The sequence below is a fragment of the Coloeus monedula genome, assembly GCF_965178545.1.
Source record: "Coloeus monedula genome assembly, chromosome: 1".
Lineage (NCBI taxonomy): Eukaryota > Metazoa > Chordata > Aves > Passeriformes > Corvidae > Coloeus > Coloeus monedula.
The window spans coordinates 157936770-157957960 of record NC_138781.1 but is presented as its reverse complement, the minus strand read 5'-3'; the positions used below and the strand labels follow the sequence as shown (position 1 = coordinate 157957960).

At 48.9% G+C, this 21191-nt stretch overlaps 1 protein-coding gene across 1 annotated transcript in view; it reads right to left on the bottom strand.

Annotated features, from left to right (window-relative positions):
- ADGRB1 (adhesion G protein-coupled receptor B1) overlaps positions 1-21191 on the bottom strand; it is a gene marked incomplete at both ends in the record, with an annotated part of 200630 nt that overhangs the window by 95254 nt on the left and 84185 nt on the right. The window contains one exon of the mRNA XM_082297557.1: positions 20867-20910. Coding sequence (XP_082153683.1) covers positions 20867-20910 — 44 coding nt within the window. The remainder of the gene's footprint in view (positions 1-20866; positions 20911-21191) is intronic.

Genomic DNA, 21191 nt, shown 5'->3' with positions numbered 1-21191 from the left:
TTGGACTGCTTCCATAGAATCATCAAATCATGGAATTGTTAAGGTTGGAAAAGATCCTTAAGATCATCAAATCCAACCATCAACCAGCAGCATGTTCACTACTAAACCATGTCACATTTTGCCACATTCACACATTTTTTGACCTCTCACAGGGATGGTGACTCCACCACTTCCCTGGGCAGCCTTTTCCAATGCTTGACCACCCCTTCCATGAAGGAATTTTTCCTGATATCCAACCTAAATCTCCTCTGGTGCATCTTGAGGCTGTTTCCTCTCATCCTGTCATTTGGTACTTGGGAGAAATATCTGACACCCACCTCACTTCAAGCTCCTTTCAGTCTATTTCCACAACAGATCAACATTTTATTCGTCCAAGTCTTTATCCTCTGCTCTTAAATTTCTTATTGTTATCCAGAGCCAAAAACACCTTTACAGCCTTTCTGGGATCCCTTAATGCAAGCAGCCCAGGCCATAACTCCTAGATTAGGAGTTATGAGTAAGATTACAAATAAGATTTATAACTAAAATAAAAATTGTGTAAGATTCTAAATAAATCTTATAAATAAGATATTTTGGGGCAGAACTGCCCCACTGGATCTTTTCTGCTACATCAGAGTATCAGAACAGTAAAAATTATAGAATCATCAAATAATTTGGGTCAAAAAAAAGGTTCAAGTCCCACTGTTAGCACAGAACTGCAAAACCTGCCACTAAACCATGTCCCCAAGTGCCACATCTACACATCTTTTAAATTCCTCCAGTGCTGGTGATTCAACCAATTCCCTGTGTTGCCCAAATTCTTTTGGGTATGAAGATCACCTTGGGAAAAGGGTGAAAAGAGGAGCTACTGTGAAAGTATTGTAAACAGAGGTTGGGACTTTCTGAAGCCGACTTTTCCAAGTGGAGGGAAGTGTATTAGTGGGACGAAAGGGGGATGGAAAGGTGAGCAGGAGGATGGCAGCTCTCATTATCATGTAGGGCTGCTTTCCAGCAGAGGACAAGGTGAGATCAGTGAGTGATGGATCTGCCTCCCTCCCACCCCTACGTGACATTCACAGCTGCTTCTCCAGGCTTCTCAGGATGGTTCTCTCCAGGGGCAGCTCCTCGGGTGTCCTTGAGCTTGCATGGAAATGTTTTGGCAGGTCCTGCAAGGCAAGAACCGGAGCCAGGGCTGGGCTGTTGTCGCCTTGTTGTACCACCCTGCAGGACCCTCCTGAAACTGCCTGCTTAAGCAAATGTGTTGTGTGCATGTTCCAGCTGGACACAAAGATGTTCAGTTCGCTCCCTCAGCTTCCATGTCAGCTTTCCTGCTGTAATTTCCCAATTACCAAGAGATGCCAGAGGCCTGGGGCTGGTTTTGCAGTCATTCCCTCTCCAGCTAGGAAGGATCAAACTGGATCACGGCCCAAAAGATGGGACTCTGCTTTTCTGTCTGCAAAAGGATGCGGCTCCACATCAGCAATTAACCTGTAGCTGGTCCGTGCAATCCTCTTTCTCTGCCTTGAACAACAGCCAGTCATCCTATGATCACGCCTGAGAAACTGGGAAAGTTTCCTGTTTTCGCAGCAAACAACAATCAATGCACCCAAGGGATAAGCAGCAGCTTTGTCATATGTACCAGAAACATTCCAGGGAAAATCCTCCAAGGAACTGAGCACATTAGCAGGATTCACCATCTCCTGCACCTGGACATCGTTGTCTCATGCTCAAGCCTCATGGGAAAGATGGGAAGAATGGAAAAACAAGGTAGGGAATGGTTTTGCTGAGCGTAGCAGGTGCCAGTAGAAATGTAGGACATTGCAGCCAGCAGTGAATGAGCTGGAAACGCTCCCTTTGGCTGCTCAAGGATGTACAATTGCACTTGGATTAAAGGCTGGGAGAGCAATGCAAACACCTGGGAAAAAAAGTGTTTCACATGTCCTGTTCACTGCTCAGCACTTCCAACTCCTTGGATGACCCCAACAGAAGCTAAAGCCCCTCAGAGCCCCCAAACCAGCCCTCAGCCAGAGCTCAGGGGAGCAGAAGGATTGAGATGACCACAACCATCACTCCATGGTTGCTCACACCAAACCCTGGCAATGGGCAGTGGGATTGTTCACCTGTGGATTCTGAACCCAAAATCTCTGGTGCATGGGGCTGAGAGAGGTGATGCCATGAAGATTTTTTTGCCTTTTCTTTTATACCCCTGTTATACCTTTTTACAACTTCTGTATTCCTAGTGCTTTTTGCCTACATTCTTGGACTTGTTTGTCAAGCTGAGAGACTCAACATTTTAGAAGCTTCGTAGCTAGGGATCAGTGTGCCCCAGACCCCAAGGTCCTCTCCAGGACACATTCTGTAAACCAAGATAGAACCATCCAGGGGAAGGCTCCTTGGGGAGGGGGGCTCACTTGAGCCTCTCATTGAGGAATCTTTGATAGATGTGCTAATTAGTAACACCTATAATGATATATCAGATCTTTTTGGGGTGGGCATTTTTTGCGGGGTGCATTTTGGTGCATATGACCTGGACATGTGCACCTAAGGATCCTTAAAATAAATACAAAAGTTAAAATCCCTTTTCCCCTTCTAACTGTGTATGATTCTTGATATTAAAACCAGGAAAAGGCATCAGAGGGAGATGGAAGTTTGTTGCTAGCTCTGAACAGCCAGATCTCCTGTCCCTTGTGCCCTCTGTTTTTCAGCCTCCCCCTCTTTGAAATACCTATCTCGATGTTCTTCCCAGCTTTCCATGGCAAAGTCAGGGATGAAGACACAGGCAGATTGCCTCCTGTCTACCTCTAAACAGCACTTCCCAAAAGAGCAAACAAACAGTGCTGCCAACATCCCGGCCCTGTCTCTGAGAGTACAGGAGGCCCCAGGGCCAGGCTGGGAAGAAGGATGGCTCTCCCGCTACCAAAAGCCCAGCTCCAGGGTATGCTGCTTCTCAGAAACCTAAATCAGAACATTTTAATGGCTGAGCACAGGGCTAGAGGATAAAGAGACAAAGGAAAATAAATCAGGCGGATGACAGAGGGGCTAGGAGTGGGAGGAGGTAGCAGACGGTAAAAGAAATTAAATCAAGAAGCCAAATTAGGGTGCTGCAGGCAAAGATGAAGATACTGGATTAAAGATTAACCGTAACCAAGATGGAGATGTGGCCCTTTAAAAGTACAAATTGCTTCAATGCATTTAGCAAAACCCACACAAAGCTCCTAAGAACAAAGTTTTCACAGATGCAGCTGGGTCACAATAACAGAGATATCTGGACCTAAGAACTCTGGATGGCTTCACGCTCTGGTGTTTCCAGCTGAGAAGGGGAATTAAAAGCAAAGGAAAGGCAATCACCCTAAAAAATTGAAAGCCCTGCACTGGGGTAAGGGAGAGGGGATGCAAGCAGTCATTTGAGAAGGGTTTGGCACTGTGCAGATAAATTCTGGGGGTATTTTCAAATCATTCTGAATCCAGGGGAGCTGCTGAGCCCTTTGGGGCTGTCTGCTCACTGAGCATTTCCTAATTCATCTCCAAAGGAGTGGTGGGTGAGCTCAATGGGGGAGTGCCCCTTTCCCACCTGCTTCTTCCCAGCCCCAAGCAAGAGACAGCTCAGCCAACGTCCCCATAAAAGTGGAGCAGGTGGAGCAGGTTCACCCCTCGGCTCCAGCCCTGAGAGCAGAGGATCCTCATCCCATCATGGCACATCAGGTGTTTGCACCGCTGCACATTCCCACTTCAGGATCTCCGGGAGAAAGGTCTCTCATGCATTGCTACCTCCTTTTAGCACCAGCAACTCACATTTTCTGCTGGAGCATCCAAAAACCCAGTTCCTGGGAGAGTGAGGGGGGTGGAGGAACTGGATGGGGGTTGTGAGGTTCAGTTATTCAAAACCCTGAGGTGTTTTTTTCATTCTGATGAGACTCTCCTGGGTGATACGGACTTAGGAGCACCCGCAAAAGAAACATGGAATGGTTTGGGTTGGAAGGGATATTTAAAGCTCCTTGTAATGAGCAATGACCAAATTAGACCAGATTGCTCAAAGCCACATCCAGCCTGACCTTGGACACTTCCAGGGATGGAGCAGCCATGACCTGGCTGTGTCAACCTGTCCCTTATGGTACAATCCTTCTCCTGGGACAAACACAGCCTTGAACCTTGCTGGTCTCAGCACAATTGTCCTCTGACCAGAACCTGAGGGAAACACCAAAATCAAGCTCAACATGCACTTCAAACCTCCAGCTGGACATCAGAGAGCTCTGAGCCAGGCTCGAGGATTGATTAGGAATTCAGGGAGCCGGGTGAGAGTAGGACAGCACAGGTACACACCCACACCTGGACATGGGGATGCTGCTCTCAAGATGAGAAGGTTTAATCAGTGTGAGCTCAGCTCGCTGCACGTTTTCCCTGCCACTGCTTTCCATTGCTCCTTCCTTTCCCTTTGGCCTCCTTTTCCTCTGCACTCCACGAAATGAGCGTTTCATGGGAGCAGAGCAGCCAAGTGAAGCAGAGCTGGCAGCTCCTTGAACGCATGGAATGCCTCCCTCCTTCCCAGCTCGAATTTTGGAAAGCAACATCTGCCTGCTCCTGAAGGTCACTTGGATCCTGGATCAGGGATGCTGCACCTCCTCCTCATTGCTGTGCTGTGCCTGGAGCAGCCACAAATGTCCTGTCACATGAAATGCTGCTTCATTACAAGTTTTGGGAGGGGAGGGGGCAAATAAAATGCAAAGCAAACGGCAAAAACCCACCCTGACGGGACCAGTGTGATTCCTGCCCTTACTGATGTGGGTGTAGAAAGGAATCCAGAGGTTTTGCTTTGGATTTACATTTGCAGGAGGGGAGGAAACCTGTGGGAAATGGAGCTGATGCTGATGCAGTGAGGGGGCTGGCGCAGTCGTGGCTAAATAAACACTAATAAATAAATGCTGATGTTTAAGATCGCGCTGCCTCCTCCCCTTGAACAAGCCATTCCCAGCCCTCCTGGGGGCTGATCTGATGTTTTCTCACCAGGGGGGTCGATGTAAACAACTCCCTGGTGGGCAGGGCCCGGATGGATCAGAGGGAGAGGGTGAGATCCCTCGGGAGGAGTGGGAACAGAGTGGCAATGAGGCAGCTGGATTCAGCTCTGAGCCAAGCTACTGGGAATGGTACCTTGTCACTGCCTGGCAGCTGTGAGGATGCAGGGATGCAGGGAGTCAGGGGTGCAGGGAGCCACTGGCAGCAAAGCTGAGGATTGTAGTGAAGCTAGAAAGCAGCAGAGCAAACTTCTCTTCTGCAGCCTGCACGGGCAGGAGCTGCAAACACAAATCAAGCTCCAGACCTGCAAAGCTGGCAGAGGTTTTCCTGCAGGAAGATTTCCCTGCCATGCAATCCCGGTGGTTTTATGTGGACTGCATGACTGTGGTTGGGTCTGCTCTAATTCCTGCTTTTCCCTGCCATGGATGTCTGTGAGGAAAGGCGTGGAGACGCAGCACCCCAGGATTTTGCAAGGAGCAGGAATAAGGAGCAGGTGCTGAGTGGAGCGACATGGATCTGCTTGTGCTTTTCTCAGGAAAGCAGGTCACGGGGAAGGAGGGGGAGGCATTTCCCAGCTTTGCTCCTGCAAATGTATTTAACCAAAGCCACACTGGTACCCAAACCCTCTGCCAGCCCTCTGGAGCTCATGCAAAGAGGGATTGCTATCAAAGCCTTTTAAAGCCACTTTCTGCTTATGAAAACATCTTGCAGAGATACTGGCCAGTGGAAACCTCTCTACTCCCAGCAATATTTCTTCATTAAGCTTTGTCCTCCTCCTCCCCATCCTGCTGTATCTCTGTACACCTGGAAGCAGAAATGACAGAGTGTTCCCTAAAAAACCCAGGCAGTGGACTTAGCTTTTGTTCTATTCTATCTCGATCTCGATCTCTTATTCTATTCTATTCTATTCTATTCTAATTTCATTCCACTCCTTTCCTTTCCTTTCCTTTCCTTTCCTTTCCTTTCCTTTCCTTTCCTTTCCTTTCCTTTCCTTTCCTTTCCTTTCCTTTCCTTTCCTTTCCTTTCCTTTCCTTTCCTTTCCTTTCCTTTCCTTTCCTTTCCTTTCCTTTCCTTTCCTTTCCTTTCCTTTCCTTTCCTTTCCTTTCCTTTCCTTTCCTTTCCTTTCCTTTCCTTTCCTTTCCTTTCCTTTCCTTTCCTTTCCTTTCCTTTCCTTTCCTTTCCTTTCCTTTCCTTTCCTTTCCTTTCCATTCCTTTCCTTTCCTTTCCTTTCCTTTCCTTTCCTTTCCTTTCCTTTCCTTTCCTTTCCTTTCCTTTCCTTTCCTTTCCTTTCCTTTCCTTTCCTTTCCTTTCCTTTCCTTTCCATTCCATTCCATTCCATTCCCCTCCGCTCCATTCCCACTTTCAGTGGCACCCCTACCTTCAGCCACCCACCTTGCCCAAATTGGACAGATGTTGCAGCATCTGTGCAAACTCGCACTCAGCTGCCTGCTGTGCTTTACGTGCTGAGGCTCAGCTGAGGTGCAGTGACAGGTCTGGGAGAGCATTCATCCCAAAGGGACTTTCTGACTTCCCACTTAGTGAGAAGATGTGGAATATTCCTCAGCTAATTAAATACCTGCCAATTACAAGGCAGCACCAGTGATGATTGTGCTGGCTGAAGCAATTTTTACTGAAAAATGTCTCTGCTGTCCTGGCTGGGGTTTGCAGCACCAGGAATGGCCTTCCTTGCAGGAATTGCTGATGGTGCAGCAGCAGGCACAGTCCTAGGGGTGAAATGTCCTTTATTTCCTGCCCATCCACCCCCCCAACATGCCCAGCAATAAAATGCACATAAACCAGTGCCAAACACATCTATCTCTGCCTCCTCCCTTGGCAGGGCGATCACTCCAGCCCTGCCTCTGCACCTCCCGCAGACCTGAGCAGATTCCCTGGGCTCTGCTTCCACGTTTCAACGTCCTTCCAGAGGGAGAACCAGCTCCTGCCGCTCAAAGGCTTGTGATGCAGGGGTCAGGATCGGGTCTATAGCTCCCAAGCTGGGAAATTCAGAAGTCCCCCTGAGACTCACTGATATCTCATGGATTAAGCCTATAACAACTGAATGCACTCAACCCTCCTGGCACTCTCTTTCCCAGGGCCCAGGGGAGGCAGGGAACACGGGGATAAAGCCAGCCAGTATCACCAGCACAGATGAAATGCAGAATCCCAGCAGGAAGCTTTTGTCCTCAGGCTCAGGACTGCTCATTTCCAGGGTTCTTTCTCAGAAAGCCAAGCTGGCACCTGGAGCCAGGAGTCTCCAAAGGAGATCAGATTGCAGAGGGTGGGAAAGGGGAGATTCCTGCTGCTGCAGCTCCTTCCATCCCAGCTGGAAAGGTGGGTGGAGGGGAATGTCCAGAGAAGGGAAGCAGATAAGCATTGGAATAAGGAATAAAGGAATAAACAGTGGAGATTTTGCAGAGAAGAAACTTTCTGGAGCCACCAAGGAAGCAGAACAAGTTGGGGAGAGAGACTGAGAGTCTGGAAATCAAAGGGGGTCCAAGTGTGTGGAGAAGGTTGATCAGAACATTTAGTTTGACACTCAGGGGTCCTGAAAGAAAGAAAGCTTGGAAACCACAGTGCTAAGGTGTAAATCTGGCTGTTTTCTCCCCAAGCCCTGCGAAATGTCCCTGCCAACGTTGCTGGCTCGTGAATCAAGGTCATCCACACAGCCTGAGCAGAGAGCAGACAGGTAGGTTAGGACCAAAGGGATGAAGCTGCTGGTCCCAGCCTTCACCTGCCCAAGGGTAACAGAATTGAGCAGGAAAAGTACAGTGGATGTGACAGCTCCCACTCTATCCTCCTGTTTGATCTTCCTTTCTTTCCTGAGATGACAAGCAGTGTCAGAGTGAAGGAGCACCGCTCACAAGCTGGGGGCTCCCAGGCCACCTCTACTGAAAGCTTTTCTGGGGAGGGAGGGAGGCCAGGAGGACAAAAATAAATGCTCCTTGTTCAGGGGACCTGAGAGCAGGTCCCCATGTTGCTCCCACTTCAGAGCAGCAGAAAATGTTCTGAGAGTTCCTGTCAGTTCTGCTGCATTTTGAGGCCGTCTCTCAGCTGAAAGCCTCCAAAGCAAAGTGACACTTGTCATTGGACCAACACTGCGCCTTCCTAAACCCTCCAAAAACACTAATCTGGGTAAAGGCAAATTTAAAAGAAAATTCAGAGCTGTAAGTGACCTAGAAAAGGAGATTTTTTTGTTGTTGTTGTTGTTCAGCTCCAGTTGCAATAACAGCACTTCGAAAGCTGTGAAATGCTCGGGCATGACAGTAATAGGAGTCATGTAAGTCCTGGTTCACAGACTGCAGAGACTGGAGAGACACCAGGCAGGACAGCCTCAGCTACCTCCCAGATCCCAGGAGGAGCTGGCAGAGCTGGCAATTAGCAACAGCATCTTTTGCACTTGTAAACTGAACGAGTTGGGTAGGAATGAGCCGGGAAGCAGGGAAGTGCCCGGTGCTGTGATACCGTTTCCAACAACACTTGTGAGGTGCTGATGCCTGAGTGGAGACAAACACAGCAGCCCTCCAGAAGCGGGGGTGGAGAGGGGGAGTTCTTTTTATAGCTACCTGGAAAAAAAAACAAAACCATTTTTGTCCCACAAACAGGATATTCCTGGGAACACCGTGGTGGAATGCACCTCACCATCACTTCAGACTGGATTTTAGGAAGCATTTCTTTACACAGAGGGCAGTCAAACATTGGAAAAGGCTTCCCAGAGAGGTGGCCAGTGGCCCACACCTGTCAGTGTTTGAGAGGGATTTGGAAAACCCTCTTAATAACTTTTGGACAGCCCTGAACTGGTTGGGCAGTTGGAGTTAATGATTGTTTTAAGTCCCTTTTAACTGAAAACTCCTATTCTATTCTATTCTATTCTATTCTATTCTATTCTATTCTATTCTATTCTATTCTATTTTATCCTATTCTATTCCATTCCATTCCATTCCATTCCATTCCATTCCATTCCATTCCATTCCATTCCTACAATCCAGGCAGCTTCAAGAAAGAAGTTGTCTCCAGAGCTTCTGCATGTGGAACAACACGAGGAGAGCAGAGGGAGCTCCCTGTGTCCGATATTCTTGCAGGATCCTGGGTGGGAAAATCATTCTTCAGCTGCAGAGGTGCAAGGCCCTTGGAACACGCTGGTAAATGTCAGGAAGCTCTCCAGCACAGTTTTGACCAATACATGGGATACCAGGACTGGAAAGGATCTGTCTGAACACAATTCCCAGCGGCAGTGATACATCACTGCACCTTCAACTTGTGTATGGAAGATCAAAGCCAAAGATACCCCAAAGAACCTGCAGCAGCCCTTTGCCCAGGCCACAGCCTCAGATTAGGGGTGAAAAAATCACATGGATGTTGATAATCCCTGGGATGATCCTGTGCAGTGCCCCTGAAGCTGTCAGGAGCCTTGCTGAGGTTTGAAGGATGCTCAGCATTCCTTCAGATTTGACATATGAGCTCTGTGCACCATTAAATAAGTAACCACAGCTCGAAATGAATGGCATTCTCCTGGATCCCAGCTCCTCTGGGCCCCTCTTCTCCCAGTACAGACCACAGTTAACTTTTATTCAGAGCCATGGGCAGAGCTGTGAGAGAGGGCAGGAGAGCTGAGTTGTGGCTCTGCTCTGCTCCTCCTGGGTGATGGTGGATAAATCATTCCCTGGGTTTCTCCTTCCCTACCTGCAAATGACACAGTTCCGGTTCTGGGGACAGCCCATCAGTCATCAGTGCAATTATGACCCTTTCCATTTTTGTCTCCTTGCCTGACTGGTGGTGGATTGGATCCACCACCCAAAAATGAGAGGGACTGGTGTGCTTCCCACCCATTTTGCTGCCTGCACTTCCATCCTCAGCAGCAAGAAAGGCTCTCCTCAAACCTGGGAAGATTGAGGTTCTTGCTGGGTCAGGCTTTGGTCCACCCTTATAAAATCATAGAGTGGTTTGGGTTGGAAGGGACCTTAAAGATCATTTTGTTCCAATCCCTGCCATGGGCAGGGACACCTTCTGCTATCCCAGGTTGCTCCAAGCCCTGTCCAGCCTGGTCTTGGACACTTCCAGGGATGGGACAGCCACAGCTTCTCTGCACAACCTGTGCCTCACCACCCTCACCCTGCCATGCACCAGGCTCTGGCAGAGGGTGAATTTATTCCCTCAGAGTCAAGCAGCAAATCCTTTCCTGACATCCCACCAACATTTCACATCCACATTAAACCCCCTGGAGACGCAGCTCTGGCCTGAAGCAGAAGGGAGCTCTGGGAGATGAACACACATCTTCCAACTGGTCAGCGCTGTAATTGAATTAAAGGATTTGCAAAGCCCTGGAAAGAGCCTTGACAAGTCTGAAAATGCTTCTATTCCAAGAAATTGGACTTTCTGACGTCGCTGCATCCGTTATTTTTCTGGCTGAGGGTTAAAGTGCATCCAAATAAATCTGATGGTCAGGGCACAGAAGATTCGTCTTCTCCGGGAGTTTTGCTCATCGCCTTCCAGGAGAGCCACTGGGAGAATCTGTCCTGCTCCACATCAAGCTGGCTGTCAGAGAAGGCTGGATATTCCATGGATTTCCTAATCCTCTCTGCCATGGGGCTGAGAGGCCACAGAGAGCTCAGGTGGGATGCACAGGTTGGTGTCTCATGCCCTCACGTGAGCGATCTCACAGTGATGGCCCTGAGTCTCCTCATTCCACCTCGTGAAGACTAAAATTCACGTGGTGACACTCCCTGCTGCCCACACAAAACAAAAAACATGATGAGAGCTCCTCTGGGTGACCAGACTGACCATCAAGCTCACCTTTAGGTAACCAGTTCTCAGTGATAAATAGAAATACTTATTTTTGCTTATTAAAAGAAGCTACTCAGCCCCAGATTTCCTGACATTTCAAGAAGCTGTCTGATGTTATTTAGCACAGCAGGCTCAGGGAAAACTGAGGCACGAAGCTTACACTGATTTGCCCAGACACACAGAAAGTTCATCATTAGACAAGGGCTGCATTCTGGGCACTGCGGCCTCTTTTTGCTGCTTTTTAGTAGAACATTTCATCTTCTAGCACGGTGCACAAGCAGTCAGGTGAAAATGAACACAAGTCCTTTCCTCCTCTTTAAAATAGGGGCAAACTTTCCCCATCTTTATTCACAGTGTGCCAGTTCTTGAACCTTTTCCACCACATCCATCAGTCCTACCTTGTCCAGTCTCCTACCAGTCCATCCTGTCCTGTCCATCCTGCCAGTCCATCACCTTTGAGCAATGGCATGAACTCAAGAACCTGCACCCTGACCATTTCCCCTGGAATCCCATCATGAGAGTGAGGTGCCTGGGACTGGAATGGACAAAATAGATAAAATTAGACATTAGGGAGAAATTCTTCCCTGGGAGGGTGAGGAGGCCTTGGCACAGGCTGCCCAGAGAAGCTGTGGGTTCCCATCCCTGGAAGTGCTCAAGACCAGATTGGACGGGGCTTGGAGCAGCCTGGAACAGTGGGAGGTGTCCCTGCCCGTGACAGGGGTTTGGAATGGGATGATCTTGAAGATCCCTTCCAACTCAAACCATTCTGTGATTCTGTCATGAAATCTGAGAAATATTAATTTATTTTGGTTGTGGTGGGTACTGCTGTGTTCTTGGCCTGGAGTTCATGGATTCATTAAAAAATGAGGCATTTTAAGAAGTTCTTCTGAACTTGCCTCTGTCTTGCAAGGAAGTTGAGCAAAAAATCCTGGTGGAGAAACTTCTTCTTGTGTCCTTAACAAAGACACATAAAACATCACCTGCTTAAATACCTAGTGCCTATGGTTTGGGCTTTGTCCAGCCCTGGTCCTGAGACACTTGTGGTCATAACACACCTTCCTCAAATCATGCACAGGCTGCTCTGGAGCCCTCAGCTCCCAGCAAAGCCAATATTCCAGAGGATACAGAGCTGGCAAGATCTCCAGGTTTAGAGACACAACCATTTGGGAAGGGGTGCTCTGTACCCAGACAGAGTTTCTTGTTCTCCTAAAGAGAATAAAATCAATCAGCAAAGAAACACATGGAGATAAAGTGACTCCACTCTGAATTTCACACACAGAGGGTGCAGAGCGTTCTGCTGGTGCAGCTCTTTGTGTCTGCTCCGTGCACCTGAGCCTGCCTTGAAGCTGGTTCAAAGCTGCACCCTGTTGGCTGTTGAGTCACTGGAGTTGGAGCACACCAAAAGCAGGCAGCAGATTTCCCCAGCCTGCCTTTTTCCCTCACACTTCAAAGCCTGGAGCTGTGATCCAAAGCTCTCCACCAGCACACGCAGATGCCTGGGTTGTGTTATTACAGCCTCCTGCAACCTGGGAAGTCAAGCTGGATTTTCACCATGAGCCACCGAAATCTCTCAGAAGCCTGGCATGGCCATGAAGATGGCTCCAGGAGAGCTGGCAGGGATGCCGGGAAGACAAGCCAGCCCCAGAGTCATGGAATTGTTGGTTGGAAAAGATCCTCGAGCCCAACTCTTGACCCAGTACTGTTGTAACCACTGGACTCAGCCTAGCAGGCTGCTGCTCCCTGAGAGCTCAGCGAGGGTTTCCTAGGGCCGTGCCATTAATCGCATCCCGGAGTCCATTTCGGACAGCCCTGCAATCCGGCTCCGGCAGCCAGCAGCGTTACAATGCAGTGGATGGGAAAGGAGGTGAGAAGGGTCTCTCATGAGGGTTTGAGATGGCTTTAATCACATCTTGTCCCCGTGATGTTCAGAGGTAGAGAGACAACGTGGTCTGGGTGCAGGGTGGTTTTGTCAGGGGCTCAGGGGTGGTCCCGGGGTGGCGTTGGGGGACAGGAGCAAATAGGGAGAAACCGAGGGAGTGGCCAGGGCTAGGGCAGGGAACAGGGGGAACGTGTGAAATAGGAAAAGCAAGGGATTAACAGATCCCCACACAGCACTGCTGTGTTCACCACTAAACCTCATCCCCAAGTGCCACATCTGTGCATCTTTTAAATCCCTCCAGGGATGGTGACTCAACCACCTCCCTGGGCTGCCTGTTCCAGGGTGTGACCACTCTTTCCATGAAGTAATTTTCCCTAATATCCAATCTAAACCTCTCCTGGTGTGACTTGAGGCTCTTTCCTCTTGCTTGTTACCTGGGAGAAGAGACTGACCCTGACCTGGCTGCACCCTCCTGTCAGGGAGTTGTGGAGAGCCAGAAAGTCCCCCCTGGGCCTCCTTTTCTCCAGGCTGAGCCCCTTTCCCAGCTCTCTCAGCTGCTCCTGGTGCTTGTTTGGGTTTTTTTTTCTGAATACACAGCACAAACACATGTGAACACAGAAACCATCCCGAACCTCAGGAGGCTCCAGCTCTCACCCTCAGCACTGAGCTGAGGTTGGAAGTTGTGTCACTGAACCCAAAGCCCCTTCCCAGTGGGAGCATCCTCCAGGTGTCAGTGCCTGGCTTCTGCCAGGTCTGTAGAGGGAATTCATTTATTCCACCCGTATTCCTGACCCCTTTGCAAGGGAAACAAGGGAGGATTTGATTCAGAGCCTCTGAATCCTCTGTGCTCTCCCCCTTTTCCCTTCTGTCAAGAGCCATTAAACCCTGCTCTGCTGGCAGGCAGCAGAAGCCCTGCGTTCTACTGCTCAGCTTCTCCTGCATCCTGTGCTGTGAAAGGCACTGGACAATAAGCCAGCACCTGCTTTCCCAATTCCATGGACAGTTCTGGCCACTGGGAAGCAGCTCAGCAAAGGGCAAAGGAGTTTAACTCCTCTCCCAAACAGGGATGGACACAGCCCTGTGCTCTGCTGCTTTGTGCTGCCAGAATTGGCCACCTCTTTCCTGCAACAGCTGGAATCCAGGAAACGACTCCCAGGAAAAGGTGTCCTTTTAACAAGGGAGGTGTCTGGAAAAACATCATCCCCCTGGAATCTGTTCTTCTTTGTGTTTCCAGCAGCCCCAGTGCCCAGGCTGAGCAGGGATAAATCCTCAGGCTCTGGAGGTGTGACTGGGTTTCACTGCATTGCCCTGTTTTGTCTGCTCTCATCTATGGCTAAAAAAAGGCTCCTGGGACCATAATTCCGTCTGCCTGGTTGCACATTGCGAGTGCAGTCAGACAGGCTGAATTAAGGGATACTTTTAACTGGGTTTAACACAGGGGAACTAATAGGAATATTCAGATTAACCTCCCTGCATGGCCCTGTGTAGCCGGGCTTTGCAAGCACGATGCTTTCTTCCCTCGCTGACATCCCCTCACCAATCCACAGGAGCAGTTGGGAAAGGCAGGATTTGCAGCTGAAGATGTGGGGAATTAAACGGACTAAGGGTGATGGAGCTGGAACAGGGGGACTGGCAAACACCAGCACAGACACCCTGCATGGGGTCATATGAAGGGCAGTGCTGCTCCCCCACCGCTGGGGAGTTGCAGTAAAATATATATATAATATATAATTCATATAAAATTAATGTATGAGATGCTATTAATAGGTCCAAAGGGGAGAGCAGTGCACTGACTTTTCATAGGGCTTTGGGATTTTAACAGGCCAGCAGGTTGAGGGAGGTGATTCTGTCCCTCTGCTCTGCTCCTGTGAGACCCTTCCTGGGCTGTGTCCAGCTCCAAGGCCTCCAACATCAGAGGGATGTGGAGCTGCTGGAGAGATTCCGGAGGAGACCACAAAGATGATCGGGGATGGAGCCCCTCTTCTCTGGAGCCAGGCTGGGAGAGCTGGGGGTGTTCAGGGTGGAAAAAAGAAAGCTTCAAGGAGACCCTAGAGCCCCTTCCAGTGCCTAAAGGGGCTCCAAGAGAGCTGGAGAGGCACTTGGGACAAGGAATGGAGTGATGGGACAAAGGGGAATGGCTTTAGGCTGAAGAAGGGTAGGTTTATAATAGATTTTGGGAGGAAATTCTTGGCTGTGAGGGTGCTGAGGCCCTGGCACAGGTTGCCCAGAGAAGCTGTGGCTGCCCTTGGATCCCTGGAAATGTCCAAGACGAAGTTGGACATGGCTTGGAGCAGCCTGGGATAGTGGCAGGTGTCCCTGCCCACGGCAGGGAGGTGGAACTCGATGATCTTTAAGGTCCCTCTCAACCCAAACCATTCTGTCCTCTGTGAAGAGTCTGTGTCTGGGGGGACTTGTTTATCTCTGCCAGCACAGACAGGCTGATCTGCAGCTCTGTGACTGCCTGATCTACTGCTCTGGCAGGGTCATTAATGTGTTGGGTGACAAAGACGGGAGAAGAGAAGCTGTTCCTTGACTTTAGGAAGCTTTTCTTCAAAAGACAGGTGCTGAGAGATGGATTAATTTGATGTGATGAGCAAAATGATTCCATGGGATGCCAGAGATAAGACAGCTCCTGTGTGATGCTTTTCTGGTGGTGGGGAGTAGAGGAACAAAGGGAGCTGTACCTGCCCTCCAGAGGGAATCAGAACAGCAAGGCTGGGATCACAAAAAGCCCCAAAAAGCACAGGAAAGAAAACTTAATGCCTTTTTCTGTCAACAAGTAGCGTGAAGCCCATGGAGCTCACACCGTGTCCTGCTCCTTGTGCTGCCTTCCAAGGACTTGTAATCCTGTAGGACATGCAGTCAGGAATTCAGACAGCTGTGGATTCTGCTGATTAGAAAATGGATATCCCACCCAAAAACCAGGAATTTCAGGCAAAGCAGCTGCACTTCAAGATTCATGGGGTGGCTGGACCATAAACACCAAAGAGTACAATTGCCCCATGAATAAATTATACAAACAATTCCTCCTTCTAGGATATTTTGGGTGCTCCTCTGAGTTGTTCCAGATAAAACAAACAAACAAAAACACCCCCCAAAAACTTACTCTGACACTACAAAACTCTCCCTGTGGCTTGTGGCTCTGCGTGACCACCTCCAGGACCAACCCACACCCTACCCCTCAGTTCCTGTCTGAAAAGATCCCATGAGCAGGACTGTCCTCAGCCTCTGGGAGCTGTATTTTAGGACACCACAAGTTTCCAAGTGATTTCAGCTCACCCCAGAGCTGAGGCAGTGTTTGTTTTGTTCTCCCAGCCTAACCTTGCTCGCACAGGTCACCTTCCTAAACAGCCAGGTTTGCATTTCCCAAGTCAGGTAGGTGAAAGGCTTTAATTACTGGAACAGATGATCTTTCCCAAGGGAAGCCAAGGGTGTCCTTGAATTAAAACCACAGATTACCGAGGTGCTTTCTCTTCCAATAGCACAAAAGCTTTTATGCAAATATTTTGGAAGGTTGGGAAAGGCCTCTTAAGATCAGTTATTGTAATGCCTGGTTATTATAATGCTTCATTATTGTAATGAGACAGAGGAGCAGAGGAGGTGCTTGATGGAGCCAGGCATTCCCTGTGGGATGAGGGTTCCCCTGGAGATGCAGATTTGCTGGATCTCACTCTTTGTCTGTCTGGGGATGGATTTCACACCTGCATGGCCTGATTTTCTCTCCTGCACCAGGGGCTAAAACACAAGCTCTCAGCTGGCTTGGTCCCTGCTGTCACCGAGGAGGGGACAATTAGTGCTCACCTGTGGCAGCCTGATCCCAAGTTCCCTCTCCAGATGCTTCAGAGGATCACAGAATGGTTTGGGTTGGAAGGGACCTTAAAGATCATCTCATTCCACCGCCCTGCCATGGGCAGGGACACCTTCCACTACCCCAGGTTACTCCAAGCCCTGTCCAACCTGGCCTTGGACACTTCCAGAGATGGGACATCTACAGCTTCTCTGAGCATCCCAGTCTCCAGGGTTCCAACACCACCCTCACAGTAAAGGACTTTTTCCTAAAATCCAATCTAAACCTGCTTGATTCTGCAGCTACAGAATCATGGAATTGTTAAGGCTGGAAAAGATCATCAAGCCCAACTCTTCACCCAGCATTGCCACATTCACCACTAAACCTCATCCCTAAGTGCCACATCTGCACATTTTTTGGACACTCCCAGGGTGGTGACTTCACCACTTCCATGTGCAGCCTGTTCCAAAGCCTGACCACCTTGCCAGTGAAGAATTTTTTCCTAACATCCAATCTAAACCTCCACTGGTGCATCTTGAGGCCGTTTCCTCTTGTCCTGTCTCTTGTTACCTGGGAGAAGAGACTGACCCCAACCTCAATAAAACGTCCTTTCAGGGAGGTGTAAAGACACATGAAGTGATGCTGTCACCACCAATAACACACCTTGGCCCTGTCTCCCTGTTCCCATTGCCAAATAAAATCCCAGTAGTGCACCAGGGCAAGGCAGGAGAAAAATACAACTCTGGTGATGCTCAAGCACATGAATACACATCCATGGCTGCATTTATCAACTCCTCTCCTGTCCCAGCAGGACAAGGAGGGAGCAGGAGACCAGATCCTGCCTGGGTTTTCACTTCATCAGGGCTAAGCAGCCAATAATTACTCCAGATGAATACCCTTGGAGGAGAGCCAGAGAATCCCAAATCATTCTCTGATTTCAACTTTCAATTTGTCCAGCCCGTGCTAAGCTCATTAATCACACTCACAGCACCCAACACAACAGAAATTAGTCCCTGATCTTCTCCCCTCCTATTTCATGGCATGAGGAGTTGGGGGCAAGAGGAAGAGAAAAGAGAGGCAGAGGTGCCACCCATGAATCTCACAGTCACTCAAAGGGGCTGGGATTAATAAATCAAAAATCCATTGTTAATAGTACAAGCTTAAATATCCATCTAAATGCAAATGAATGAACACTCAAGGGTTCTTCCTCTTTTTTCTCTTCCAAGTGCACTGTTTGACAGCTCCATCTTTGAGGAAGCACATGGTCACCAGATAATTGTCTGTTCTAATTGCAATTTTACAGTCCAACCCTTCATGGCCCATGGATTTTAAGTGGCCTTTAAAGAGTTTTGGCATGCTCTGGATGGGATTGAAAGCTCAGGTGGCTGCAGGAACAGGCAGGAGCTCTCATGGGAGGATTATTCCAGGTTTCCTGCCTCTCTACCTGTTCAGTCACTGGATTCAAGGGGTTAAATCCGGAGGCTGGATCACTGGAATCAGGTGGAATTTGGGTCACCGAGATCTGCAGCCTCAGGTGGGTGACTGTGAGTGTGGGGAAGCTCCACCTGGCTACCCAGCCTTGGAGCAGGAACATGGAGAGCAGCAAAAGAGGAATCTTGAGGGGTCTCAGTGTCTCCTGGGCAGGCAACACCACAACAGGCTGGCTTGGGCTGCACAGGGAAAGCAGCAGGGTGGAGAACAGGAGGGAAACGAAGCTGTAAATCCATTAAATCGGTCAGAAATGGGAAATGGGATTTCACAGAATAGCACAATGGTTTGGCTTGGAAGGGACCTTCAAGAACATTTAGTGCCAACCCCCCTGCCATGGACAGGGACACTTCCCACTAGACCAGGTTACTCAAAGACCCATCCAACCTCATCCTGAACACTTCCAGGAATGGGGCAACCTCAGTTTCACCCATTTGCACAACCACCTTATAAGACTGATCAGTGGGAAAACCTCCAGTTTATAGGGAGAGGTGGCAGGAAGAAGAAGATGGGAGCAAAGAGGGGAACCACACAAGAGTGGCTGAGCCATGGGGTTTCCTGGCACAGAGTCCCCTCTACCACATACCAGGCAACAAGTCCAGGGTGCAGCCTAAAAGTTCTTGTTCCAAGCAGGGAACAATTACCAAAATGGTTACTCAAACCCCTTGACAGCTCCAGAGTGCTGTTCAAGTTCGAGGTGAGCAGTCAGGGCTGGGGAATGGGGTTTGCAAAATTTGCCCTTCGTTAGACTTTCTCAGGAGGCAGCAGCGGTAGCAAATCAACTTTAAAATGTTGTGCAAATCAGCTTTTAAAATACTGCACAAAGAGCTTGGCAGCTCCCCTCGCCAGAGCTCTCTGGATCAGCTCTAAGTTTTGGAACATCCCCCTAACAAAAAATGTGCTGACATCGGCATTTGGGGCTTTTCAGCTGCTCAAGATTGTAAATATTGGTTGCAAACACTTGCAGACGTGCACACAACCTCCAAAACCCGGCGAGAGTGGAGGTTTAGCAGCAACATTTGCACAACCAATCTGCCGGGGGATTGGAATCCATCCTTGAAAACCAAACTGCGGCATCAGTGCCAAGAAATTTCCTGCTCGGCTCTTAGCTCTCATTCTTTGGTGCCGTGGGGATGGATGCAGGGATGAAAGACTGAAAGGAATCCCAGCATTTTGCACTCCCAGAGGGACAACAGGCAGCCCAGTGAGCTGCTGAGCCTTGGGAGGAAGAGTGTGGAGAAGCCAGAGCTCCCAGGGCAGGGAGTGACCTGGTTTAGGAGGTTGGAATGAGATGATCTTTAGGATCCCTTCCAACCCAAACCGTTCCCTACAACGAGACAGAGCTGATGATACTGAACTGAGCACTGCTTTGCCTCCAGTTGAGAAATGGCATCCAAACCTCTCAATCCATGCTCAGCACTGGGTAAACCTTCATCTGTGTCCTACCAGGCCCTTCCCAGTGCCAGCTCTGACAGATTCCTGTAGCCACCCTGAATGGCATCCCTGTTCCTCAGACCCAGCCACGTCCAAACTGGATTTTGCTCTTTTCATGCTCAGACTGCAGCTAATTAAATCCAGGTCTGAGCATGGCAGGGAAGCATCTCCATGCTCCTGGACACAACCCTCTCTCTTCTTTTGGAAAGCCAAAAGCAGTGGGATGGAGAGCAGAGCAAAAAGGGCAATGGTTCCAACTCCTGCCTCTACTTGCCAAAAATGGGGTTGTTGTACAAGTGCTTTAATTCCATTCCAGCGTGGAGAAACAACACATTTAGCAGAGCAGGCCAGCTCCTGAGTCTGCCCACCAATCCAGCCCTCTGTGCTGACCCACACGCTCAGTTTGCTCTTTGGCACACAGAAAATAAAATAAAATCCCCTTTCATTAATTTCTTAAAAGTCCACCTGCATCTCAACCGTCTTCTAACACTGGAGCAATTTCTACTAGAAGCCAGAGGGACCAGTTCTACAGCACAAGTGTGATTCCACAAGCAGGGAGACCCTCTTGGTTCTTCAGCTTTGCTTTGGATTCACTCAGAGATGCCAAATTAATCCCAGACCAACAAGAACTGAGCTGAGTGTAAATCTGTTGCCTGCCTCTCTGTGCATATGCTACTTAATGGAGCATAAAAGGACAAGAATGGAATCATTTTTCAGATGCTGCAGGTAATAATAATAAATAATAATAATAAATGCAGGGGCATGTGCCAAATGTCTGAGATCTCAAGGAGAGGAACTGACTGCAAGCAGAAGAGGAGCCAGGTAGGTCCTCAAACTGAGATGCAAAAGTCAGTGAAGTAAAACCACCGTTAAATCAAACACTTTGTATCCTTGTCAAACTCACTCAGGATTTAAGGCCTCACTTTCAGAGTGGGTTTTTTTTTCTTTCTAAGATGCATATTCTTTGACAACTGCTCCCCATATGGGATTTATGGTCCCAACTCTTTGTGGCAACTTGGGATTGCTTTTTTTTTCCCTGCTGGCCACAACCACATCACTCAAACCCTTCTGAACAGCACCAGTCATCGCTGGAATTCTGGCAAAAATAATTTTTCTATATCATGGCAGCACAATATGAAGTTCATATCACCTGGACTTCACCTCCACAGGACATATTTGCAACTGAATTTTTGTTATTCTCCTTGTGGTGCACAATTTGGGGTGAGCAGTGCAGAGAGCCAAGCACCGCTTTGCTGAGCTCAATATGAAAAACTCCAGAGTCCTGGGTCCCAGTTCATGTAACCTTTGTGCGGAAAAATCCAAAATAGCACTAAAAGACATCTCAGAGGGAAACAGTGCACGCATGCAGGAGGAAGCACTCCCCACGAGGGTGAAGAAAATACTGAGGAGAGAGAGCAAGAACTGACACATCACTGCTAAAACTGTGATGATTTCACCCAAAAAAGCAAACAGACCCACGAGAGTAAAGGGAAACCCACAGAACTCACCCATCATTTTCATCCCACAGGATGCAGGTCTGGTTGGTGGTTCCCTGCCAGGAGACAAGAAAAGGAAAATAGAAATAAATCAGTGTTACGCTGTTTATGGAGTGCCCAGACTGGAATGAAAAATGTGGGGCCTGTAAAACACCTTCCACTGTAAGGATGGAGTGTCTGGGATACACCAGATGAGCTGTCATGGATCTCAAACCCTTGGAATGGCTTCTGCCACGCTGGGATTGAAAAGCCACAATAAAATGTGCCTTGGTTTGTTCTGCATCACAACCACTGCAGAGGGATTTGACTCTGCCTCTCTCCTGACTCAACCTACGGA